Raw genomic sequence first — 27,933 nt, 5'->3', positions numbered from 1 at the left:
AGGAGGAAGAGACCCTGTGGGAAGCTGGCAAGGTGGGGGGCCTCCTCCCTCCTCCGCCCACTCAGCTCGGCCGTCTCAGCTTCCCGTTTACTAGTTCCGCCGTCGACGGAGGAGAACCAAAGCAGCATTCTCCCCTCTTCTAGAAACCTGATGGGGCAGATAAATGGAGCCCATCACAAGATTCTTGAAAACTAACTTATTTCTGTCCCTGTATGTTCTTTGTTCACAGAAATGTTGTAAACAAACAATCATCCTCAGGACATGCATGTGGCTATAACCAGCACATTTGCTCATCTCCAAACACCCCTTCAGCTGATTTTCTGTTTCCAGGGTTTTGCCAGGATCACTACATCTGCACTCAATGAAACCTTTGATTCCCAAAGCAAGCACTCGGACTGTTTCCACCAGGATGAGGAGTGCAGGTGGTGGCTGGTCCCTTTGGGAAGCAGCAGAATATGTCTTTAAATATGTATTTGCTCACAGTGAGCAGGGCACCGAGGGGGCAGCTGCCCTTGAGGAAAGGAGGCTGTGGTGGGCACCCTGGGTCTACTCACAGTTATGCCAAGGGTGGCCCAGGACAGGGGGCCTAAAGCTGCCTCTGGGTGATATGTGGGGATGCAGGGACAATAGGGCAAAATGCTGGTTTCTAACAGCAGGAGAAGGCAGGTGGAAGGAGAGCGGGGCCTTTTCGGTAACCCCGGGACATTCTGGGGACATGAGAAAGTCTGAAATGAGACGCTGCTGATGGCCACGTACAACACACGAGCCAACCTTCCCACTCCAGGAGTGATTATTCTGCTGTCTCAGGCCAGAAGTCCCTGCACCTGCAGGGGACACTGTTGTTTTGTTCGCTGCATTAGACATGACTGCAGAGAAGATCTGCCTGTTTCAAAACTGCCTGAAAGGCTCCAGAAGCTCTTTGTTGTCAACTCAAGTTGGAGCTAATAAGCTGTCATCCCCCAGGTTCGATCATGTGGACAGGGTTGAGAATCACAGGGCACCCCAGCTCCCTGGGTCCTCCTTGCTTCTCCTCCTTTGAAACCCGTGTTCTCCTCCTTTCCCTGTTCTGAAGCTGCTGAGGTGCCAGGGCAGTCACAGGTGCATCAGGGTGTGTGGGAGGAAGCGGGGCAGGACCATGGCAGGCAGAGTTCCCTGGCCCTTCCGGGCTCTTTCCTCTTCTGTCCCCTCCTTCCTGTCCCCTCTGCCTCCTTTTCCCAACACAAATCTCTGCTAGTCCATTCCATCTCTTCACGGCCCCTTCTCTCTCCACCTTCCCCAAGTGCACGATCAAACAGAACTACCCTCTGCCTTCTTAGCTCTCTCTCTCCCTACCCTCGCTTGTATCTGCGGCTCTTTGTCATGCTGTTTTCTGCAGAGTCCCTTATTCCTGCTCTGCAATTCAGCGGACACAGGTTTCCGGTTCCTTTGCTTCCCTAAGCCCCTGCCCTGGCCAACCTGGGCTCTTATAAACTTAAAAAACTTCCAAGAAATGAATACAGGGCAAGCAGAAGAAACAGTTGGGAGTGGAGGGAACAGAGGCTGTTTCTGAATTTGGATCTCAGGTCACATTAGGAAGGTGGCCACCATAGGCACTGGGAAGGGACCCGTGTTAAATTTTTATGTTGACTTTTCTCTCCTTTTTGCCGCTCTTTCTTCTGCCTTCTTTTGATACCTGAGCACTTTCAGCTCCTCTCTGATGCTCCCTGCTCTGTCCCCCGCAGGCACTTCCCACGGCTGCCTCTGTTCCTCTGCAGTGATCGCACCCAGAAGGTTCTCCCCATTCCTCTCTTCTTCAACCCGGCTCCTCCTCTCCTTCCAGGCTTTCTTCTCCATTGGCCTTCCTTGACTCAAGCCTCTTGTCATCTCACATCTTCGGACAACTACAACTCACACACATTTTTGGGACCATGGGCCTCAGCTCATGTTGAATGTCAATTTCTAACCCTGACATCATCTGCAACACACAAAGTCTCACAGCGCAGACTGATTCCCATGGACCTCTCAGGCTCTAACGGCAGCCCTGGAGGGAGGAAAGCAGGCTGCAAGAAGCCATTATAGAGTGGGTGACGGGCAGTCTCAGGCCACATCTTTGTCTGTTGGAATTACTAACAAGTCAACAACGTGCCATTCATCATTCACAAAGACGTGGATGTATCACAAGGAAGGGAGTTGCACCCGAGTGCACTGCCTCAAGACTTTTCTTAAGAAAAATTTGTCAGTGGTCAAAGTTAGGGAGGTAGGGAGGAAATATACTAAGAGCAATGAATGTGTGTGTTTTAATGTGTGTGTGTGTGTGTAAGGGGGAGGGAGAATATGTGTGCATGTGTGTGTGTGTGTGTGTAAGGGGGAGGGAGAGGCAGATCATCAGACATACCCACTTGATTTTGGAGTCTTATTAACTGTTATTCACCGCTACATCCTATCCCCTCCAACGCGCAGGAAACTCAGCCTGCCCAGAAACCAAGGGCACTGCTAATTTGGGAGACGTAGTGTCTGATAATGGGGCTCATTCCAGGCAAAGTGCTCTCTTTCTCTCTCTTTTGTGCTCTCTCTTTTAAAGATTTTGTTCCAGGGTGTGCACGGAGGTTAGCCTACTTTTCGCCAAGTATCCCTAAGGTCACATGGTTAACTTGCCCTCCTTACTGTGTCTCTGCCTGGCTCTTCTCCCATCGATGCACGTGGGGGAGTTTCCACAGTTCAGAAACCGTCCAGAGGGAATGACACGTAAATACCTGTGAGGACACGGGTACCTGCCAGTCCATCTCCCTGCTGCCCATCTGCCTCCGCTCCTCTCTGTCACTCCTGCACTTTGGCCCCCGCCAAGGGGGGCAGCAGAGGACATGGCTGGCATTTGACTCATGACAACTTAACCCTAACTCAAGGTGCAAGCTTGCCAACGGCAGGCCCTTACCTGGCTCTAAGAAAAATAATTAGTTCATTCAGGGCAGGGGGTAAGGTTAAAACTGATCATTGTAATATTTTGTAACTTAAAAAGTGGTTGATTTCACTAATTCTTATTTCTAAGAAATCATTTAATCAGAGCTAGATACCTATCAAATCTGCTCATGAATTTTCGTACTTGCATATTTCTTCATTCCAAGAGTAAGAAAACATAAGATTTTTCTTTTTCTTTTCTTTTTTTTTTTTTTAGACAGAGTTTCACTTGTTGCCCAGACTGTATTGCAATGGCATGATCTTGGCTCACTGCAACCTCCACTTCCCGGGTTCAAGCGATTCTCCTGTCTCAGCCTCCTGAGTAGCTGTGATTATAGGCGCCCACTACCATGCCTGGCTAATTTTTGTATTTTTAGTAGAGATGGGCTTTCACCATGTTGACCAGGCTGGTCTTTGAACTCCCAACCTCAGGTGATCCGCCCACCTCGGCCTCCCAAAGTGCTGGGATTACAGGCATGAGCCACCGTGCCCGGCAGATTTTTCTTCTTTGAATAATTGGTTATCTCTGGCAGCTCTCATGGCAGCCAGAAAGAATTCAGAGCCTCTTGAAGCTCTGCACGTGTGGCTCAGGTGGGGAGCTAGATTGTGGAGTGATGCGTAGCCATGCTCTTTCTACTTAAAAGAATGGCTATTTTTCCAGTTTATGATTTCTAAATTATACAGCAGACTGCAGTGCCGCTGGAAGAATAACCCTGCATCTTCCTCTCTGCTTCATCTCCCACTTTTAGTGAGAAAGTACTTACTACTTACTCCCTTTATGCACACATATGCACACCTACCCTCACGGACAGGCACAGACGCTCAAGGGAAATCATACAAACCCAGACACTCTGGTGTCTGTTAAATTGGCACCACCATTTAGTAGAGGCAAGTCACTGAGAGACCCAAGGCGGCACCCAATTTGGGAACTGTTCAAGCAACTCACCCCTTGGGCTCATTAATTTCTACAGATTCAAAAACTATGGTTATGGACTTGGCCCAAAGCATAGTCACAGCTGATGCCTCACCAAAGCCTGCCAAGCCCGAACAGCCCCTGCTCACTCTTGCACGCAGCCTGCCAGGGCGGTACCCAAGGCTCTCTCAATGCTCAAGCTTTCATCTATCATAAACTCTCAAGACTAAAGCAACCTGATACAGTGGGGAAAAGAGCATTAGAAAACGAAAACCTATTGTTTGCGAAAACTACAAAATTCCCAGGCACTTGCTATGCTGTGCACAGAGTGTCGCCAGGCTCGGCAATGATGAGCTGCCTTACCGTGAAAAACACCAAGAGAGATGCGGGAACACCATAAACTTTTGACAATGACATTCTGGAAAGTCTATTTGGCATCATAAAAACAATAATTTTAGTTGAGTAGAAGACAAGCAAAAGCATGTCCTAACCTGTTCCAAGAAATGGTTTTCTAATTTTCACCCTGTGCTAAAATGGCAATGCGTGTGATATTACTGGTAATGCTCCGGCTGGCGTCTTAAGTTAACATGTTGTGAAATTATTTTCTCCACAGCAGTTGGAGCCCTAAATCACAAATGGAATTGGTCCTAACACACAACAATGATTAATCTGTACAGTTTTTCGTAGTTTAAAAATGCTGTAACCATGAAGTAGAGATAATGATCCACACTAAAAGTCTCTACGCCTTAATTGTTGTTCAGAAGGCCTGAGTAACTGGGTCTATATTAATCGTTGTTGCGTCTCTGAAAGTAATTGCCACTAATGAGCTCCCCCACGATAATGGCCAGCTACGTCGGAATTGAAGAACCAATCCTTCCAGAAGTACTTGAGTCATTCTCCCCTCGCTACATTACAACGATGGCCATTCCTAATGAAAGCAATCGAGTGTTCTCTGTCTCACATCTCACGCAGCAAACCCACTCTCTCTTCATTTACATTTCTTCACTTCTTCTCTTACCCATTACACACATGTCACTGGTTCATGGAGAAGAGTCAGATCCCCTTGGCAAGCTGGTGCGTGGTCTTCAGGACTTATTATTACTACATTATCACTGCAGGAGGCCGAGCAACAGTGCTCTTCACAGACACCCCACACGGCTTTGGAGGACCCAATCCTTGACCTGCCCCTGGCTGTCTAAACTTCCAGTGTCCCCTGAAACATCTGCACTTTGATCAGTCAGCTGCTCTTGTACCTGCAGTCTCTCCCAGAGTTTGTCACCTTCCAGCTCCCACCTGCACAGGCCGGGCTCTCAGGGGCCTCGGCTTCATCTCTTCCATGCAGGTTCTTTCTAATCCCACGCTCCCATGTTCTAAACGCTGCAAGATGGACAAGGGGTCCTTCCCCATGGCCCTCCCCGAATCTTTCCTCCTCCTCCCCCTGTGAGTCCCTGGGGTCTCTGGGGCTTTCTGCCCTCCTCCTAAAGCACCACTGAGGGTCTTCCAGGCCATCCTCCCCCAAACCATGCCTTGTTCAAACCTGTCAGCCCTTGACCCGTCCTTCATCTTTTCACTCCTCCTATGAATCCCATCATCACAGGAACCTAGCTGCACTTACCTTCTGATATCCCCACTCTACCCTTCCACTGCCTTTGCACAAGTTACCCCACCACCTTGGACTTCTGACCCAGCCCAACACTGCTAATCCATCAACGCCACCATTTTCTACCTCTGGCTCCTCTTGGCTTCACTCTTCCCAGACCCGGTGTTTCTGAGGCCTATGGCAATCACCACTCCTCTGAAAATACCTGATCTCTCTTACTTGCCAAATTCCTAGCCCCAGGGGACACCCAGCAAGGTCTCCGTGCAGGCCGTGGATGCTGAATACTCATGGGAGATAGCGAGCAGCCTCCTCCCACAAGAGCCTGGTATTTCCCACGCATCGGTCCACAGGGGCTGTGCCCGGCCTGCTGAGACCGCTCATGCATTCTGTCTTCAGATCGCACTCCCTCAAACTCGCCCACTTCTCCACCATCACTCGCAACAAGTGACCTTATCTCAAAAGTTGGGGGGAATAACAAAATAATGCATTGAAAGGAACTCAATGATTCTCTCACTAGGCCTAGAAACAAAGCTACCTACATTTTCAGCTATTTCCTCCCTTTCTACTACAAAAGGCACGTGTGTTTTCCTGTAGGTCTGAATGTTCTAGGGGGAGAAGGCACCATGAGTTCAAAGGCCCTGAATTTGGAAGGGACTCAGGAGCACTGAGTTATACAGGAAGGTTATCGTGGTTGGGCAGAGTGTGGAGTGTGGAGTGTGGGGTCAGGTCCCGTGGCCTCGGGACTCTGCAGGGAGTGAGCGTCCATCACTATTATGCAGCAGTGGACACAGACAGAGATGCGCCCTGATTGACCTGTCAAAAGATCACTGTGGCCACGCTGTGCAGACCAGCGGGATGGGGGCACGGGAGAAGCAGAGAGACCAATTAGAAGGCGACTCACAGCGGTGTCCCTGTGTGGGGCGATGGTAGGGGAGGTGTTTTTTGTGCTCCTCAAATCACGGACACAAACTGCCGCTTATGACAACCCCTCCACTGCAGGCCGGCCCGGCATGCATGGTCTCATTAGGACTTTCCCCTGCCTGGGGATGTGTGCAAAAGCCTCTTTTTGTAGCCCTGCATGAGACAAATAAATATTTCACATGCTCTGCAAAAACTATACACAAAAGAATCGATCCCAAAACCTCAAAACCTGTAGATCCGCTGGAATGCTGCAGGTAAGTAAAATCCTCCAATTCCTCCACTAGCCAGAACAACACACACACACACACTACACACACACACACAGACACACATCACACACACATACACACACACAAACACACACATACACACTACACACACACCACACACACCACACACACATACACACATACCACATACACATCACACACACCACATACACACACCACACACACACCACACACACATACACACACACCACACACACACCACACACACAAACACATACACACACCACACACACATACACACACACCCCACACACATACACACATACCACACACACCACACACACAAACACACACACACTACACACACACACACAAACACACACATACACACACTACACACACAAACACACACATACACACACCACACACATACACATACCACATACACACCACACACACACCACATACACAAACACCACATACACACACCACACCACACAAAACACACACCACACACATATACACATACCACATACACACCACACACACACCACATACACACACCACACACACATACACACACCACACACACATACACACACACCACACACATATACACATACCACATACACACACACACACCACATACACACACCACACACACATACACACACACCACACACATATACACATACCACATACACACCACACACACCACATACACACACCACACACACATACACACACCACACACACATACACACACACCACACACATATACACATACCACATACACACCACACACACCACATACACACACCACACACACATACACACACCACACACACATACACACACACCACACACATATACACATACCACATACACACCACACACACACCACATACACACACCACACACATACACCCACTCACACACATACACACCCCACACACATACACACACCACACACATACACCCCCACACACACCACACACATATACACAAACAGCACACACACACCACACACATAAACACAAACACCACACACACACCACACACACACTACACACACACCACACACACCCACACACACATACACACCACATCATACACACACCACACATACACATCACACACACAACACACACATACACCCCCCCACACACAGACCACACACACATACACATACCACATACACACCACACAAACACACATCACACACACCACACACATACAGACACCACCCACACACCCACAAACACACACACCCCACACATATACACACACCACACCACACACACACACTACACACACCACCACACACATCACACACACAACACACACACCAAACACATACACACACATACACACACCACACACATATACACACACACACAACACAAACACACACCACACACACAGACACCACACACACGCACACACACACACGCACAGCATCACCTTAACGAAGTTTGCATTTTGTTGAGAAAAGAACCATTGTTTGGGCTACATCTTTTCTATGCCTAAGTTTGTGCTTTTACATTTAGCTCCAAAACCTGAGTAAAAATATAAATAAAAATAAAAAACAAGAAAATAATTGTTAGTTTTGAGCCAGTTCTGTGTCAAAACAATACAACAACAACAACAACAAAACACCCTAAAAATCTATAATTTCAAAAACAGATGGAAACTAAGAACAGCCAGTGGCCTTCCACAACAGAAACAATCTCTGTCCTCTGAGGCTGCTGATCAGATTCACAACAGGAGGCAGCAGTCTACGAGGGACAGGAGCCCACATTAGCATTATCTTACGCTGCTTAGACAGGCTTCGCCTTTAAACAGTTTCCCAAGAACGTGGATGTATTGTTTGATTTTCACAGTATTATGAAACCGCATGCATTGTGCTAAGAGCTATGTGAAAACACATTTCAAAAATCAGTGATGACCATTTTTGATAATCTCATGTAGTAAGAGTCACAGAGAAGTTGGCCTTATATCGGCTAACAGTAACATGTCAGGCAGGATGCTGACAAAACAATCTGGACCATTATTTATAAATTCGGTTGCAAAGGAAAGATGGTTGGGATTGAGACACAGGAATTCATCCAGGGATAAAAGGGCTTGGAGTGATGCTGATGGGTGCAGGATGCACTTCCAGGCAGTGCAGGGGCAGCTTCTGGTCTCGGTGGGTGGTGGACAGGCTGTTCGTTCATCGCCTTCTCAGAGGGAGAACCTGCTGAAGGTGAGATTCGCCTCCTGCTGCCGCAGCAGCTACTAAGCTGATGCAGAAAGGGCAGCAGGCGCCATAGAAATGGCACACACAGGCCCTGCTCTTCGGTTTGCCCTCTGAGGCCACTGCAGACGGAGACAGAGAGCTCCCTGCAATTCTGATAGCAGCCCTGACACATGAGAATGTGCAAGGCCTTCGTCCAGCAGAAAACGCTTGGATCAACTGGTTCCCAGAGGTGGGCCCAGGAAAGGCTCTGTAGACAGTGCAGAAAGAACCAGTCCAAGAGCACGAGAATCAAGAAACACAATTCCCTTAGCCACTCCAGGACAAAGATTTCATCCCTTCTTGTAATGAAGAAGGGATGGCAGTAAACATCAGAACCATATTATAACAATAGCTATATTTCTTGCAACATAGAAACTCATATACTCAGAATTGGCCAGGTGTGGTGGCTCACCCCTGTAATCCCAGCATTTTGGGAGTGCATCAAATGTGGATCAAATGAGGTAAGGAGTTTGAGACCAGCCTGACCAACATGGTGAAACCCTGTCTATACCAAAAATACAAAAATTAGCTGGGTGTGGTGGTGCACACCCGTAATCCCAGCTACTCAGGAGGCTGAGGCAGGAGAATCGCCTGAACCTGGGAGGCGGAGGTTGCAGTGAACTGAGATTGTGCCACTGCACTCCAGCCTGGGGGACAGAGTGAGACTCTGCCTCAAAAAAAAATTAGCCATGCGTGGTGGCGGGTGCCTGTAATCCAAGCTACTGAGAAGGCTGAGGTGGGAGAATCTCTTGAACCTAGGAAGGGGAGGTTGCAGTGAGTTGAGATCAGGCCACCACACTCCAGCCTGGGCAACAGAGTGAGACACCGCCAGAAAAAAAAAAAAAAAGGAAAAAAAAGAAACTCATATACTCAGAATTACCTGAATTGATTTGCAGCAGTTATAATTTAGTCCACAATATGGGTTCAATAATTTATAGCCCAATCCCTTATATTACGTTTATAAAGTCTCAAGTTATTTTTTAAAATTAAGATACAGATAAATGGGTAACTCGACCAGATGGGTGCATAGAAGTTTCTGGGATGTAGTTGGGGTTCACCTCACCAAGCAGGTTTGATCAGGATCATCCACATCAGGGTGTTCTTCAAGCTTTATATGAATTATACATTTCACAGTCCCTTAGAGAACAAAACAGGCTCTATCAACTCACCACAATGGCAGGAAAAGAGTAGAAATTTATCAAATATGAAAACTGCTTCCAATTCCTGCCATGAAAAGCTCAGCAGCAAACTATCTTCTCTCAGAACTGAGCAGAACCCATCTCTAAGGATGGCATTTGGGCCCTGTCAACACCCAAGCCGTGAGCTTGGAAGCAGACCCCTCCCCAGGTGAGCTCTCAGATGCAACTGCAGCCTGGATGTCACCTTGACATCTTTATGTCATCTATAAAGATGTCATCTTTATAGAAGACCTGGAGTGCAAGGATCCTGCTAACTTGAGCCCAGATTTCTGACCAGCAGAAACTGGGATGATACGTGTTGTTTTGTCTTAAGCTGCTATGTTTGGGGATAATTTGCTATGCAGTGACAAGTAACTAAAACGGATTGGTTTATCTATTTCAGTTAAATGAACAGTTTATAAACAGATCAGTGTATCAACACATTTTACTGACTGAATGACTGTGTGATTGGGATTTCAGGGAAAAAATCAAAATCTGACCAGATTTTGGACAGAATTTCATTTGGACCAGACTGATCTTCCACTGGCAATATCCAACTAAGAACAATAATCTCAACTAACTCCTTTAAATATTGCAATGAAATTCCTCACAAATCTTCAGTGACTCTTTCAGAAATGATTCTTTAAGGAAGAATATTTTTTCTCTTAGCTCTTTGAAATTAATATTTTTAAATGATCTAAGATATTAATACTAGGCTACTTTTGAGGCTCTCAATAATACATAGGGTTGGCACAGTTAAGATGAGCTAATTTGTGTATGTTCAAGGATGCTAGCCAAGCTATACATTTAGTAATATTAAAATAGTTTAGTAGGAAAAAGTATTAATATTTTTAAATGATTTTAGATAATGCATTTTACATTCTTTTTCCCTCTCCCCAAAGAGATTTGGAAATGTTTCATATTTGTCAAATATATCTTAATATAAAAAAGCATGGCTGCTCTAATTAGATACATTTGTTTTAAGGCAATTTTGCTTAATTAGTACAGTTAATACAGTTTTTAAATTAAAAATAAAAAATTGCTATTTCTCCAATGTCTAACTTAGTTTCAAGAGAATATTCAAAAACTGTACACTGAGAAATTTTATGAAATTTTATGTATAAAATAAAATAAAACTCATTTAGCAAATGTTGTCTCTTTGGAGCAGGAATGATCTTTTGAGATAAAATAAGATGGTGTAAATAAGCACACATTGCAAACTATAATGCTGGTGCCACATAAATACAAACACACTACTGTTTATTATTTTCCACATTCCAGACACACTACTTATAACCTATAGGTGTCTGAGGCTTGAGAAAATGGAAACCTGGGTTTGCTGTTTCTCGAATTTACTTGATAATTGATATTTGAAACACCTTTTTAAAGGCTACTTTTGAAGCTCTCAGAAAAACATACGGTTGGCATAGTTAAGATGAGCTAACTTGTGTATGTTCAAGGATGCTAGCCAAGCTATACATTTAGTAATATTAGAAGAGTTTAGTAGGAAAAAGTATGCTAATTAGCATGATCCCACATTTCTAGAATAAACATGGAACGTTATTAGGATATTTCACAACTGAGGTATTTTCCTTTTATTACATATTTTGTGGATTTGATAGAATTTCAAGAACTTGGATCGTATCTTGGTATAGCGCTAAGGGGTTCAGAAGACACACTGCTTATAACCTATAGGTTATAATTTCCCTTATAATTTTTCCTCCAGAAGAGCAGAGAATCCTTGCTTGAATAGTCATGTATACAGTAACTGCTCGGTACTGAAAACTATTAAGGATTACTTATTTTATTCAAGTTAAAAGTATCTGTTTCTATAGACTTTTTTACATTTTCAATATTTTATCATTTTTATAGCTCTCTAAATACACTTCAAACTTTCTAGGTTTTCCTTCCGTTGAGAAGACAAACCGAAGAATCTCACTCCAAACACCAACAGATGCTGCCCAGTGAGAAAGGGTTATTTCAAGGTTCCTGTTTACAGCCAGTGCTCCACATGGTGAAGACTCATCTTTAGCAACATGGTCTTTATCAAAATGGTTTCTGGTTCAATGGGATCCCAGGGCACTCTTTCAAACAGAGCGTTGGGAAGCAGAGGAAAGTGGTGGAGAATTGTTTCATGCACAGAACTACAGCACCACTGACGAGAGAATGCCTCTTCCAATCACACGGGTGTGGGAACCCCTCTGTCACATTCCGGAGAACAGATACCTCACTTTGTTTTGAGGCATCTGGGAGCGGAATGCTCATTACCTCCATCCCACTGTTGGGGTGCTCCGATGATTAAAGATTCTCTAGGAAGATAACCTGAAATCAATTTGTCTTTCTAGGCATTTCTCACTCAGGTGTTGGCTGTGCCTCCTGGGGCAACCCAGAACAATCCATGTAAGGCTTTCAAATATCTGCTAACATTTTTCTGTTATACAGGTGTGGAGATTATATTTTTGGTGGTTTTCAAGGGTGATGAAGGAAGCTGAAATGGTCTATGATCTGTGAACATCGCACCCAGGTGCCTGAGGCTGAAAGAGGCAAGTGTAAGGCTGTGTCTAGGTAATGCAGAGTCCCAAGCCTTTCAGAATGTCAAGTTCACCAACTGATCCCAATCAAAGAGATAAAGATGCCCCATTGTTTCAAAGAATTTGGATGGAAAAAATGAAAACCTTTATAAAATGGATGTTTAAAAATGGAAAAATGGAAGACTGAAACAGAGTCCAAAAAATCTACAGTTGGAAGAATAAAGTTGAAATCTCCAGTAATCTAATTGTCCAATCAACTTCTAAAAGAAAGTTTAAGAATTCAGAATTGAACTTGCATCTTCATACAAACCAATACCCCAGCTTTCCCAGTGGACATAAACCAAAAAGCTTGACTGTCTCACACCAGAAATGATTCTCTCAAACTCACCATGGAGCCATTCTGACCTGAATTAAAATGCAGGAGCCATTATAGCTCACAGAAGCACCAGGAAACTCTATTTCAAATGGTCTCAGAAATGCCAGGGAGGCAGTGGTAGACTCTATATTTTATTTGCCAGAGAGGAAAGTTCTTAAAACATACGTTTCTAAAGTTGCTTATCTCTTGTAAACTGAACATCTTCTCCACTTATACAAATAAACTTCACCTTCCAGCTTCTTTAAAATTAAAGAGCCATAATGAAATTTGAAATACCAGCATGTTAAATGAAAAAACAAGAAGAAGAAGGAAGATCCTGGCTTAGGAAGTTTTAGACTGCTACTAAAACACAGTGAGATTTTACAGAAAATTCTGGTGAAATTTTATGGGAGGCTCATATATACAGAAGTGCTAAAAATAGGCATTTAAATAACGGAAGTGATAGCTTCAGCTCTTCACTAGAACACTATGAGGACCAGGAGATAATTAACATATTATTTCAGTTTAAGGAGAACCTGGCAGTTGCTTTTTGTTCTTAGGATAAAATCTATTATTTCATTGAGAAAACAGCCAGAAAAATAATTGCACAAAAGGGCAAGATTCGTATCTATGAAGAGACAAGTTCTCACCATCTTCCTAAGAAAAGTCTGTGAAAGAGCCTCTAAAATATGTGACTTTTTTCCCCTGCCAAGCAGATATTTATACCTTTCCTCTCTCCTAGGTGGCAGTATGATATGCAAAAGAGACTTCCAGGATGTACAAAATATTTCTGGATTCAAAGATCACTAAGTATAGAAGAGTCAACGAAATACACTTATTGAGATATTAGAATAAAGAAACAATTCTTTTGTGGCAGAAAAGGATAATACTCACAGGTTCCACATTGTATGAAAAAAGTGCATACTCTCTATCTGGAGATATTTCATATCTGACGGCTCTTAATGATTCCTAAAAGAAAAAATAGACAAAGAATTTTAAAGCATTACATATAACAAGTCAGAATCTTATAATAAAATTGTATCTGCTGGTGCCATTTTCAAAATTAATTAGCTATAAATTGGCTATATCCTTTCTTTGTTAGCTGAATAATATTTAGCTAATTGATGTTTTTCACATTTTATTTGTATTTTTTTCAAATTTCAATAAAACATACTTATTGGACTTACTGAGACAAGCCAATATAAATAAGCATTAAAGGCTGGGTGCAGTGGCTCACGCCTGTAATCCTAGCACTTTGGGAGGCCGAGGTGGGTGGATCACCTGAGGTCAGGAGTTCAAGACCAGCCTGGCCAACATGGTGAAACCCCATCTCTACTAAAAAAAATAAAAAATAAATACAAAATTAGCCAGGTGTGGTGGTGCATGCCTGTAGTCCCAGATACTTGGGAGGCTGAGGCATGAGAATTTCTTGAACCTGGGAGGCAGAGGTTGCAGTTAGCCAAGATTGGGCCATTGCACTCTAGCCTGAGCAACAAGAATGAAATTCCATCTCAGAAAAAAAAAAAGAGAGAGAAAGAAAAGAAAAAGAAAGAAATAAGCGTTAAAAAGCAAACTTTTCTACAAGACTCTCAACCTCTTGATATGTTTAGAAACCTTTTTCTCACTAATTCTAAGAAGCATGTAATAAGCAGAGTCGTTACTAGACTAGAATCACATTGTACACATTATTTTGCAACTTGCTCTTTTTCCAACATGGGCATCTCTACAAGTCAGTACATAGAAGACTAACTATGACTTTTTCCTTCAAATGTCTTCATAGTACAAACATCATCCCACATAAATGATACCATCAACTGTGCTGTTTTCTTTTAATTGCCCCTGCCCTCTGCACTGCAAGCACATTGCTCCACAGATAGCCACACCCACCCCCCAGAGCCCACATTGCTGACCTGGTGGACACCACTCTACGCAATGCTCAGGCAACCACATGAAATCACAGAGATGACAGAGGTTAGAAGTGACATCACATTGGCCGGGCGCGGTGGCTCACGCCTGTAATCCCAGCACTTTGGGAGGCTGAGGCAGGTGGATCACCTGAGGTCGGGAGTTCGAGACCAGCCTGACCAATATGGAGAAACTCCGTCTCCACTAAAAATACAAAATTAGTCAGGCATGGTGGTGCGTGCCTGTAATCCCAGCTACTCAGGAGGCTGAGGCAGGAGAATCGCTTGAACCTGGACGGCAGAGGTTGTGGCGGACTGAGATCACGCCATTGCACTCTAGCCTGGGCGACAAGAGTGAGACTCCATCTCCAAAAGAAAAAAAAAAAAAGAAGTGACATCACATTATGCTCCTCTGCACCTTAGTTTTCTCATGCAACAGTACCTTAAGGAAATGACTCCAAGGACTTGGGTTCCTTTGATTGAGTAGTGATCTTTAAAGAGTTCATAATATCACATGGTGCACACCTTGGGATATACTTTAATTTACTCACTCAATTCTCAACAAAAAGAGACAATCCATTCCTGTTATTTATGGTAGTTTTGTTCTATAAAGTCATCGCGAACACTAGTTCATGTGCAACTAGTGGATACCATTGCTTCTACGAGAGACTCAACGTTCGTTAGGTTCCTTTGAACCTCTGGTCACAACATTTTAGTCAAATGACCAATAGATAACCTTGTTTTATGTGTCTTACTTTTTAAGGACACCTTATCAAATATATATTGTTGATTCATAAACATTGGACTCACGGCCAACAACACAAGAGTTGTGCCTAAGCAAAGCTTATCTCAAAGACGCATTTTCTCCATAAGGCGTTCACAGCCTTCTTGCCCTTAGTGACACTATACAGTACTTCAGCACTATGCCTGGGACCCATTTTCAACAGTGAGATCACCAGCGTAAGGTACAAACATGCAAACAAATGGAGCACCAAATAGAACAACAGAAAAGGACAGTTGTTCACAGTATGAAAGTTGAAACGAGAAAGCAGAATAGTGCTTTGTTCAGCTGCAGCTGGGAATGCCAACATTGGACAACTCAAATCTTTTGCCACTATGCCTGAGAACAACGGCAAAAGTGCTGTGATTATCACCTCGGGGCTCACAGATACATTTTATCACATGGGTGAATTTGGAAATATAGAAGCTGTGAATAATGAGGATAGATTATAAGCATTTCTAGTGAGCTCTTACTATAAACAATGTTGTAATGAAGATCCCAATCTATGTCTTTGTTGATATATGTGTGGTTTTCATATTTTTGTATAGAATAGATATGCACGGGTGAAGTGGACAATTTACAAGTTTTAAAATTAAATAGGTATTGCCAAATTGTTTTTCAAAAATGTTTTTGGAATGTGCACTCCCACTACAGATGTATGAATGCATGTTTTCTTCCCTCCTCTGGAAACATAAGTTGTTTTTTCTTCAATTTTGACCCTCCTGTAGATGTAAATATGCCTTATTGATAGTTTAGTTTTTGTTTCCCTGCTTATGGATACATTTGATCCTTACTATCCACGTTTTAGATAATGTTGATTTTATCTTTGGAAAACTGTCTATCCATTTCCCCTTGAAAATATTCTCCATGCTTCCATTTTTCTCCTCCTATTCATTCTTAAACTCCTGCCTGTCATGCTCTCACCCCCACCACTCAACCACAATTGCTCTTCTCAAGGTTATCAGAGACTCACTTTGCTAAATGTCATAATTTCTCAGCTGTCATCTTACTTGGCACAGCTGACCAGTCTCTCTACTCCTCGAAGCCCTGACTGTATCTGGCTTCCTGGACACTCATCACCTGCTTTTCTCCTGCCTCCCTCACTGGTTCTTTTCATGCTATTTTGTGCTTCTCCTTGTTTTCTTGAGCTCCGAATGTTGGAGTGCTCAAGGATTGATATTTGGATCTCCTCACTTGTAGGTAGTGTTATCCAGTCTCATGTTTCTAAAAACCATGCGCAGTCTGGCTGAGGATTCCAACATTCATGTCTCCAGCCCAGACCACCTGAACCTGCACTGGACCTGACTTTGAACTTCAGGCTTGTCTGGCCAACTGCCTCCCTGACATCTCTGCTTGAGTGTCAAATGGACACCTCAAGTCAATGGGAATAAGATGAGCCCCTTCTACTCCACTCCCACCCCTCCGGCTCCTGTAACATTTTTCCTCTTCTCAGATAGTGGCAACCCCATTAGCTTGGTTGTTAGGTCAAACTCTTGGCTATCTTTTCTCTTTCCCTCTAGGTGGTCAAAAAATACCATTGGTTTACCTTCAAAATAGGTTTGGAACCATTTCTTCTCTTTCCCACCACCATTACCCTTGTCTAAGGTATGTGCATTCTTTCCTGAGGTATCTACCTGCTTTCCCAGGCAGCCAGGGCCATCTCTCAAATATGCAAATCACATCGCTCCCCCTGGGAAACCCTCCCACAGCTTCCCATCTCACCTGTGGGAAAAGCCAAAGCCCTGACTGACCAGGCAGCCCTGCTGGACCTAGTTCCCTCTTAGCTCTCTGCATCCATCTCCCAGTATTCTCCCCTCAGTCCCATCCTCTTCACTCCAGCCACGCCAGTCTCTGTCCATCCTAAAGCAAGCCAGGCACATGCCATTCTCAAGGCCTTTGCACTTCCTCTTTCTTCTGCCTGAAATGCTCTTGACCTTTCATTTCTTTTGGCTTTTATCTCGAGTCACCTTCTAAATGAGGCCGTCCATGTCCTTCAATGGCTAATATAGCTAGATATTAACCGCTTTGCCTCCGACTTTTTATACCCCTTTCTCTGATTTGTTTCTCTAGGTCTAATCATATTAATACATATTTTGTATTTTTTAACCTATTTATCTTAAATATTGCCTGCTTTCTTCATTAGAGTGTAAACACCTTGAAAGGAAAATTGTTTTAATCTTTAATTTCTCTCAGCAATGTTTTGCAGTTTTCAGAACACAGATTTTGCCCATATTTTGTAAATTTATTCCCAAGGATGTACTATAATTGATGCTTTGTACATATAAAAGTACACGTATATTTTAAATATCCAATTGTTTATTGCTAATATGCAAAATTCATTTGGGTATCTTGACCTTATTTTCTGTAGCATTGATACGTGTAATTATTTGTTCTGGCAGATATTTTCTGTATATTTCTTAGAATTTTCTACAAAATCATATTTCCTGTGTATATAGGTTTTTCCTTTCTTTTCTATCTAGACACTTTTTATTGCTTGTGGTTACCTTATTGCACTCTAGAGAACTGCCAGTATAATGCTCAGTAGAAGTAGTGAGAGTGAACAGCCTTGCTTTTTTCCCTAATCTTAAGGAGAAAGCCTTCATTGTTCTCCATTGAGTATGATATTTATGGTATTTTTAATAGATACCTTCTATCAGGTTGAAGATATTCCTGTCTATTTCCAGTTTGCTCAGAGTTTTTATAATGAATGTATGTTTAATTTTGTCAAATGCTTTTTCTGCATTTATTGGGATGATTATGTTATTTTGCTTTTTTAGTCGTAGTCTGTCAATATGGTAAATTACATTGTTCGATTTCAAATGTTAAACCAACCTTGCATGCTGGGATAAGCTATTCGACCATGATGTATTATCCCTTTTTATATATTGTTGGACTCAATTTGCTAATATTTTATTGAGGATTTTTGCATCTGTGTTCATGAGGGAATGTCATCTGTGGTTTTATTTTCTTTTAACTTCTTTGTTTGGTTTTCATTTGAGGGTAATACTGCCCTAAGAAATGGACTTTGGAAATATATCTTCCTCCTCTTCTATTTGTCTAATAAGTTTGTGCAGAATTGGTACTATTTCTTACATAAATGTTGAGTAGAATTGATCAAGTGAATCAATTTGGGCCGTGAGTTTTAATATGTGGGGCTTTTAAACTATGAATTCAATTTATTACACCAACATCCAGGTATTCAGGTTACTTATTTCTTAACTGGTGAACTGTAATACTTTGTATCTTTCAAGGACTTTTGTTTCATTTATGTTGTCCAAATTATTAATATGTTTGCTTGGTGTCAGATTTTTTTTTCCATTATCTCTGCTCTTGATTGATTTTATTGATCTTTTCCAAAAACCAGCTGGTCATTTTTTCTAACATTTTTCTGTTTTCTATGTAGTTGATTTCTGCTCTTTTATTACTTTTCTTCTGTGTACTTGGGGTTTTAAATCTTTTTTTCTAGTTTTTTGAAGTGAAAGCTGAGCTCTAATACGAACAGTTAAAGATATAAATTCCCGTTTAAGTATTGCTTAGTTGCATGCCACAAATTTTGATATTATTGCTTTTATTTTCATTCACTTAAAATACATTCAGTTTCTTCTTTGGCTGATTTGTTAATTTGATTTAGAAATATGCTGCTCAATTTCCAATTATCAAGATATATTCCAGATATTTTTTCTGGTATTGATTTCTAGTTGGTTTCTGTTAAAGAACATACTTTGTATAATTTCCATCCTTTGAAATATATTGAGACTTGTTTAATGGCCCAGCATATAATCTACTCTGGTGAATGTTTCATGTGCACTCAAAGGAATGTGCATTTTTCTATTGATGAGTGGTGTGATGTACAAATGTCAGTTCAGTTGACTTGGTTAATAGTGTTTTCAAGACTTCTGTATCCTTATTAAATTTTTTTTTACATGGTCTATCGATTACTCAGAGAGGACTGTTGGGATCTACAACTTTAATTATGGATTTGTCTATTTCTTCTTTTGGTTCAACCAATTATTGCTTCAAATATTGTAGCTCAATGCTAGCTGCATACATCTTTAGGATTCTTAAGTCTTCTTAATAAACTTACTCCTTTATCATTATGAAATATTTCTTCTTATTTCTGGTAATATTCCTTGTTGTCTATTTCATCTAATATTAACATAGCCATTCAAGATTTTCATTGACTAGGGTTTGGATGGTATATCCCTTAAAATCCATTTCATTTTGTTTTTTTTTAAGACGGCATCTCACTCTGTCACCCAGGCTGGAGTGCAGTGGCATGATCTCAGCTCACTGCAAACTCTGCATCCTGGGTTCAAGCGATTCTCCTGTCTCAGCCTCCCGAGCTGCTGGGATAACAGGCACCCACCATCATACCTGGCTAACTTTTATATTTTTAGCAGAGACAGGGTTTCACAATGTTGGCCAGGTTGGTCTCGAACTCTGACCTCAGGTAATCTGCCAATCTCAGCCTTCCAAAGTGATGGGATTACAGGCATGAGCCACCATGCCCAGCCTTAAAATTCATTTAATTTTAATCTATGTCTTTATATTAAAATTAGATAACATAGATAGCTTATAAATTGGATCTTTCCTTTTAAACAAAATTTAAAATCCTCCAGGAGTATTAAGGGGAGCTTGTAGGCATAAGATATAGGAAATCTGTCCTTTAAATTGTCAGTTATATTCCACCCTATGTTAGATCAGATTTCTTAATGCCACTATTGTCCAAGAAAGTTCTAACATGTTCCAAAGGTTTTGTGTGTTTATATTTTCGCTTTCCATGTCAGTGTTTAGAGCAGGGCAAAGGTTCAGACAGAAGTCTTACATGAGATTACATTCAGAGGAGCTGGACATATTTTATTATATTTAAAAGACCCTTTGAGAAAAGGAAGGATATTTTAAAGAACTAGTTAACTAATTCTACAAAAATTTCCACCCAAAACCTAGCCATATGTTGAAAACATTTATCATTCCTGGCACACCTCCTTCTGTCACGTAGATGTAACTTTTCATCTGGTATAATTTTTCTTACTCCAAAGAACTTCCCTTAAGTTTCTCATAGTATAGGTTTATGGCTAATAAATACTGTCTGATTTTCTCTGAAAATATATATCTTCATATATATATATATCTTTATATATATATCTTTATATATATCTTTATATATATATCTTTATATATATATATATACTTCTTTTTTTCAGAGGAAAAGGTCTCATTCTGTTACCCAGGCTGGGGTGCAGTGGTATGATCATAGCTGACTGCAGCCATAAACTCCTAGGCTCAAGAGATCCTTCTGCCTCAGCCTCTTGAGTAGCTGGGCCTACACAAATTCTTAATCTTTGTTTTTGAGAGATATTTCTGTGGTGTGTAGAATTCTAGATTGACGGTGTTTTATCCCTCCCAGCACTCTAAATGATCTCATTCCAATGTCCCCTGGCTCACAGCACCTCTTTTGAAGAGTCAGCTGTTTTCTTAGGTTTGTTCTTCCAAACATGTCTCGCTCCTTTGGCTGCCATTAAGATGTTCTATTTGTCACTCATCTTAAGTAACTTGATTATCATATTCTTTGTTATTATTTTCCTTATGGAGTTTATTGAGTTCTTTACCAAATTTGGAAGAAATTCAGTCATTATTTCTTCGAAAGTTTGTTTTATCTTCTTTTCTCTCTTCCCTTTCTGGAACTTTAATGACAAGTATATTAGTCTACTTCATACTGTCCAACAGCTTATTGACATGCTGTTCAGGCCTTTTTTTTTTTCAGTTTCTCTTTGTTCTTGGTTTTAAATAGTTTCTATTGCTACTGCTTAACATTTAGGAGTTTTTTTTTTCTTCTGTGGTACCTAACCTGGTGTTCATCTAGAGAATTTTTAATTTTTTTAATCTCTAGAAATTTTATCTGGGTGTCTTATAATCTTTAATTTCTCTTACCATCATGTTCATGGTTTTCCTTATAGCCTTGAGCATTTGGAATACATTTATCCTAGCAGTTTTAATGTGTTTTTCTGCTAATTCCCTTATCTCTGTTATCAGCAGTTCTGTTTCTATCAACTGATATTTCTCCTCAATATGGGTCACATTTCCCTGCTCCTTTGCATATATCATGTTTTATTTTTAAATTAACACCAGATATTTTTAATTCTCTCTTGTTGAATTTAGGACTTTCTGTTTTCCTTCAAAGAATATTGGACTTCTTATGACAGGCAATTAATTATTTGTGGATTAACCTGACTTATTCAAGGTTTTTAAAAAAGATGTTTTAAGGGTTATTCCACAGTGGCCATTAGCCATGCATCACTTAACAATATATCTGATATGTTCTGAGAAATGTGTCATTGGGTGATTCTGCCATTGTGCAAACATCACTGAAAGTACTTACACAAACCTAGATGGTACAGCCTGCTGCACACCTAGGCCATATGGCATAGCCTATTTAAGGCTCCAAACATGTACAGCATGTTACTCTACTGAATACTGTAGGTAGTTGTAACACAGTGGTAATTTTTGTATATCTAAAAATATCTAAACTTAGAAAAGACACAATAAAAATACGATATTATACCCTTAGGGGACCAATGTCCTACATCCATTGTTGACTAAGATGCCATTACGTGACACATGACTATATTCGAGTGCTAACTGAACCGCATCCTAAGAAACTACTTTCCTGGGGTCTCTGTTTAATGTCTCATGGTTAGAATAAACTTAAATAATTCCTGACAATATATGAGCTCTGGGAATACTTCATCTAACAGAGTCCTGTAATTGTTATTTCCTTGGAGTTTTATTTTGTTCTGCCTTTTGATGTTTCATTATTCACATATAAAGATCAAAAATTAACAAGGTCTCAAAGGGAAATCTATGTATTAGGCTGGTGCAAAAGTAATTGCGGTTTTTCAAACACCACATGTTCTTACTCATAAGTGGGAGTTGAACAATGAGAACACATGGACACAGGGAGGGGAACATCATATACTGGGGCCTGTTGGGGGGTCGGGGGGTAAAGGGAGGGATAGCATTAGGAGAAATACCTAATGTAGATGACGGGTTGATGGGTGCAGCAAACCACCGTGGCACGTGTATACCTATGTAACAAACCTGCACATTCCGCACGTGTACCCCAGAACTTAAAGTATAATAGCAATAATAAAGTAACTGTGGTTTTGCCAGTAAAAGTAATTACTTAAATAGATTTTGTGAGTATTCTCTAGTTTCCTCCTTTTGGGTACTCTGTCTCATAAACTGTAGCCATCTTCTTTTCTTGGACTCTGACTTCTGCCTTCTTAACTCGGCAAGACTGCAGGTCTTGAATTTTTCCCCTTCGTGTTGCAGTCCAGCATTCACGCAGAAAGCCCACAGGATGGCATGCTTCATTCATCTGTCTTTCTTTTCTCGGGGATCACAGCTGTGCACTGCCTGCTGTCCAATATATGAAAACTGATTTTTTCTCCACATTTTATCCCATTTTATCATTGTTTATGTTAGGAGGGTAATTCTAATCCTCTTATAGTCTCACGGCCAGGACCAGATGCCAAGAAACAAATTTTAGCTTGTTTTGCCACAGCTCTATTCCCAGTGCCTAACAGTGACTGGGTTATAATAGAGCTGCTCCCTAGATGTTTGCTGAAGAAATGAATGATTACATCCTCAGCTGTTACAAGGGTGGTAACAATGGGGCTGATATGCAATAACACCAAAAGAAACCAGCAAAGAATGCAACTTTCTACACTTAGAAATTAGTCCGGGTCACATTCCTTGATGGAGGGTCAATTGCTAATGACACTGCCGGAGACAGTGAGAATTCCAATTTTCTCTTTGAGAAACTCACCACTGCCATGGTTAGGGGTGATTCCATGCACTTCTGACCACCCCAGTCTCCGTTTTGGACTTTGCTGCTTATGACCATGCTAGGTTGGGTGGATCCACTTATCTAGTGGATAAGCTCGGATGCCCCTGCTGGGTGCTACAGATGAGTTCTTCCTGAAATCAACAAACTTCCTGTCTTGGTCGAAGTTGTGATTTTTGGAAGCTGGCTTTCTCCTTGGCTAGAAAATGCAAAGTCTTTCTCAGAACAAGTGGCCCTGTTACAATTCAAGAGATCCTGTAGCAGTTGTACAGATTTTGAGCTGTAGGTCTACCTTCTCACCAAGTGCAAATAATGAATGCAAAAAACATCTAACACATTCCTGAACATTTGCTCTATGAATCAAAGATCAGTTTCCCAAACAAAGCAGGCCTTGGTTTCAGGCTTGATTGAGCTAATTCTAAAATATTTTTGTTCATTTTCTATTATTTATTTGTCTTTTTGTGCTCAATTTGGAAGAATTCCTTGTCAGTTGTATATATACTCCTTTTACTTGTTACCTGGATGTAAATATTTTCCATTATTTGTCTACTAATTTTGTCTTTTTTTAAATTAAAATTTAAAATGTTATATGGCAAATTAAATATGGCTATCTTTTATAGCTTCAGGATTTCCTATTTTGATTAAAAATTTCTCTCTTTTTATGAAACCAAATTACAGACTTTTAAAAACATTTAGGCCTTTAATCCAATTGGAACTTAATGTTGTATATTTGTACAATGAGACTTACCTTACATCTTTGTAGATGAAGAGTTGGTTATGCCACCACTGTGTTCTAAGTGTGTCACCCTATCCCTAGTGTTTCTCATGTCAAATACTCGTTTATATTGGAAGCTTCTTTCAAATTCTCTAGTTTTTCAGCACTCTCTTTGCTACTCCTATGAAAAATTTGATAGTTTTAAGCTTGGACTGTGGATTCAGACAGACTATGATTCACCTCCTGTTTATACCATTCACTATGAGAGATGCTGAAAATTTCTCAATTTTTTGTGTCTCTGTAAAGTGTAGATAATATTTGTACCTACCTCATAATTGATACACGAATTTAATAAAGTAATTACAATACCCGGTACATAATAAGTACTCAAAGTGTTAGCTATTATTGTCATTGAGTTGAATATAACGTTGTTCTTATGTGTTTTCACTTCAGGTAAAAGAGTATACATTACTATGCATTTTGAAATGCTTCATGGCTACACAAAGGTGTTTATTCTTATATATGACAATCAAGATCATTTTGCAAAATGTTTAACACTAAAGCAGTTTCAGAGTTCTAATTAGGATTGTATTAAAGTTTGATATCAATTTTCAAATAATTAACATTTTAAATATTTTCTTATTTAATATTATACAATTTATTTAATGTCTTCAAATTTTTAACAAGATCTTACAGTTTGCTTTGTTCAGTCTTCTGGAGTTCATGTCAGATTTATTTGAAGTCTTTTTATATTTTTGTTCTTATTGTGAATGGAATATTTTCTCCGTTTTCACTTCAAGGTATTTATATTGGAGAAGAGAAAAGCTATTGAATTCATAATATATTTCTTGTATTTAGCCATATTAAGATATGTTCTTATTAGTTTTTTAAAAACTAATCTATTTTAGGTTTTTCAGAAATAAAATTCTATTGTGAGAAAAAAGATGTCATTTTTTTCTTTTATTTTCTAGTTCTTATTTCAATCATTTGGTTTGGTTGCACTTTCTTCTAGAGCATATTAAATATTAATGGTGATGGTGAGTATTCTTGCCTGATACCTGACTATAATTGAAATGGTTTGATTGTCATCTAGAATGGTTTTCACTGATGGTTGGTTCTTGGTAAACAGCCTTTAGCATATTTAAGGAATTATTTATTCTTACATTAGCAAGGATTTTTATTAGGAGCTGTTGATAAATTTTGTCAGATCCCTTTTTCAGCATCTAGTGACTTAATCATAAGGATTTTTCTATCATTTTGTAGTTCTAATAAATTTTGTTGATTGATTTCCTGATATTTAAATGCTGTTGTAATCATTAAACCTTACTTTAGCATATTATGATTTTGGTACACAGCTGAACTCCACTTGTTAATATTTTGCTCATAACTTTTATACTTACTAGAGAGATGGGTGTATACAGTATTTCACCTTTTGCATTACCTGGGGCTACCAGTTATATCAGTAACACAATTTTTAATAACATTATGCTGACTTTAAAAATATTGGTCTACATGTATGATGATCCCATTTATATAAAATTCTAGGCATATTTCTGAGGAGATACATATCTAAAGGATTGGTTTGTTTTTCCTGTAGTAGATAAATAAATATATGATAATAAATGCAGAGAAGAACAGGTGGTTGTTAGTGGAAGAAAGAGATATAAAATGATAGAATGCCCCCAATTTGTCAAGTAATGGAAGGGAAATGAATGGCAGAAAAAGCATAAATATATCCAGAGGCTTTTTTGAATACAACCTCCTCATGAAACTCATAATAAAAAAACCCTAAATATACAAGATAAGTAATGATCAACAAAAGACAAATACTGAAAAGATTGTTACAGGAGAATGCTATGTGCAACTCTGTGGGTGCACACATCAAATTTAACATAAATAGATGATTGTATTCTCCTTTCCTGGTCAATGAGAAAGACAGAACCCTTGGGCCTGGAGATAATGTTAATGATAGTGGCCACAGCCTGCCTCTGGGCCCTGAATTCACCTAAGAATAATCTAATTTTGAATCAGACAGACTCAGGTGCTGCTCCCAGCACTGCATTTACTGAGTCAGAGAAAACCTGAAAACATACATGCCATAGAGCAGAGTGGAAAGATGATTAAATATCCACATCGAAAAAGCGTCCAGATGGTTTACAGCTCAGTTCTCTCTAACCTTGAAACAGATCGTTCCCCAGGACTCAGCTGTGTCTGATCGTTCCCCAGGACTCAACATTTTTTTTTTTTTTTTTTGGCATTAGGCTAAACTGACTCAATGTTTTGCATCTCTAGTCTTTGTTTTAGGGCAAATGTAGCGGCCTCCAGGAGTAACCAGGTGATATGTAATGATGGACTCACAGACATGAACACAGCGTTTGAAGCAGTGGCTTCCTTCTCAGTAATGGAATGGCGGCCTCGGCCCCATCTTACAACTGCAGCAACCAGGGCTACAGGGGGATCCTGTATGCAGTCTAGAAATAATTTAGTTTGGAATTAGACAAAGCTGAGTTCAGCTCTCAGGACTATCAGCTATCAGCTGCGTGACTTAGAAAAAGGTTTTTCAAGCTCTTTTTTGCTGATCTTTAAAATAATAATAAAGTACTGAAGTTCACAGAGTTCCTAAGGATTTCGATTAAATAAGATAATGAAAGCAGAGTGTTTAGGATTCTTTAGTCACACCATAAGCACTCAAAATATCAACTATTAGCTAATTAAGTTTAATTAATTTAATTAATAAACTAGTTAATTAGCTCTGCATATACCTTGCAGTGTCTTCTTCCTCAAAGTGGCTTTGGTTTTCTCCTTTGCAATCTGTTACTCTCCCCACTTCAGTTTCTGAGTTTGACATCTCCCCATCCATGAGCAAGGCTTGAAAAACCCCAGACAACATAGATTATTGTTTAATCTCATCTGCATGTACACAAAACGAAGGCAAGTGCTATCAATTCTACTCCTGTGATGTAACTTAAACCAGCTTCTCCTCTGTGCCTTCAAAGCCATTGCCTTAATTTAAGACCTCCACCACATTCACCTGGACTTGAAGCAGCCACTGTCGATGTTTTGTTTGTAATCTTTACCTTCTACAAACCCCTTTCTTATTGGTGACAGTTATTTTCCTAAAGCATGGTGGCTTTAAATTCTAACCAGCTCAAACATTCTAACCCGCCTGGGGGAAGGTCTTGTGCCGCATGGTGACATCTTGTCCCTGCGTAAAGAATCTTACCATGAGTTCCTCAAATTGTTGATGTGGCTGATTATCTGTATGACCTACTGACATTGAAAAACTGCTGATCTGTTTCTGAATGAAGAAGTTTTACTAATTTTCTTGCATATAGACATTTCAGCCTGTATGTTGTAATTGGTAGCCAATGATTGTAAGCCCTATATCATACCCTCCAATGAAAAGGACAACTCACATATGAGGAGTCCCCTCCCTTGTCTTAAGCTTTCTTACAAAAGCCTTCCAACTTGTAGCAGACTCTGGAACACTCTCAACTTTGTTGGTGTGTCTTCCTGGGCTGATCCTCACATTTGGCTTCCAATACACCTTTTATCAAATTATTTCTGCCTCAACAGCCTTAATTTCTGTCAACATTATGGTGTAGCCAGTAGGCTTTGGAGTGACCTCCCTGGACCATCCAGCACACCTTCCAACATTCATGCAGATCCTGGAAACAAACCCACTGTGAGCTTGGATGCCCCTGCTGGGTGCTACAGATGAGTTCTTCCTGAAATCAATACACTTCC

General features: G+C 40.7%; 1 protein-coding gene across 7 annotated transcripts in view; it reads right to left on the bottom strand.

Moving 5' to 3' along the window:
* DPP6 (dipeptidyl peptidase like 6) overlaps positions 1–27,933 on the bottom strand; it is a 1,188,326-nt gene that overhangs the window by 316,994 nt on the left and 843,399 nt on the right. For all 7 annotated transcript variants that reach the window (XM_030826245.1, XM_030826246.1, XM_004090271.3 and 4 more), the window contains one exon: positions 13,835–13,909. In XM_030826245.1, the coding sequence (XP_030682105.1) occupies positions 13,835–13,909 (75 nt within the window). The remainder of the gene's footprint in view (positions 1–13,834; positions 13,910–27,933) is intronic.

The sequence above is a fragment of the Nomascus leucogenys genome, chromosome 13 (genome assembly GCF_006542625.1).
Source record: "Nomascus leucogenys isolate Asia chromosome 13, Asia_NLE_v1, whole genome shotgun sequence".
Lineage (NCBI taxonomy): Eukaryota > Metazoa > Chordata > Mammalia > Primates > Hylobatidae > Nomascus > Nomascus leucogenys.
The sequence above is the reverse complement of the archived record's forward strand: the minus strand, read 5'-3'. Positions and strand labels throughout refer to the sequence as shown.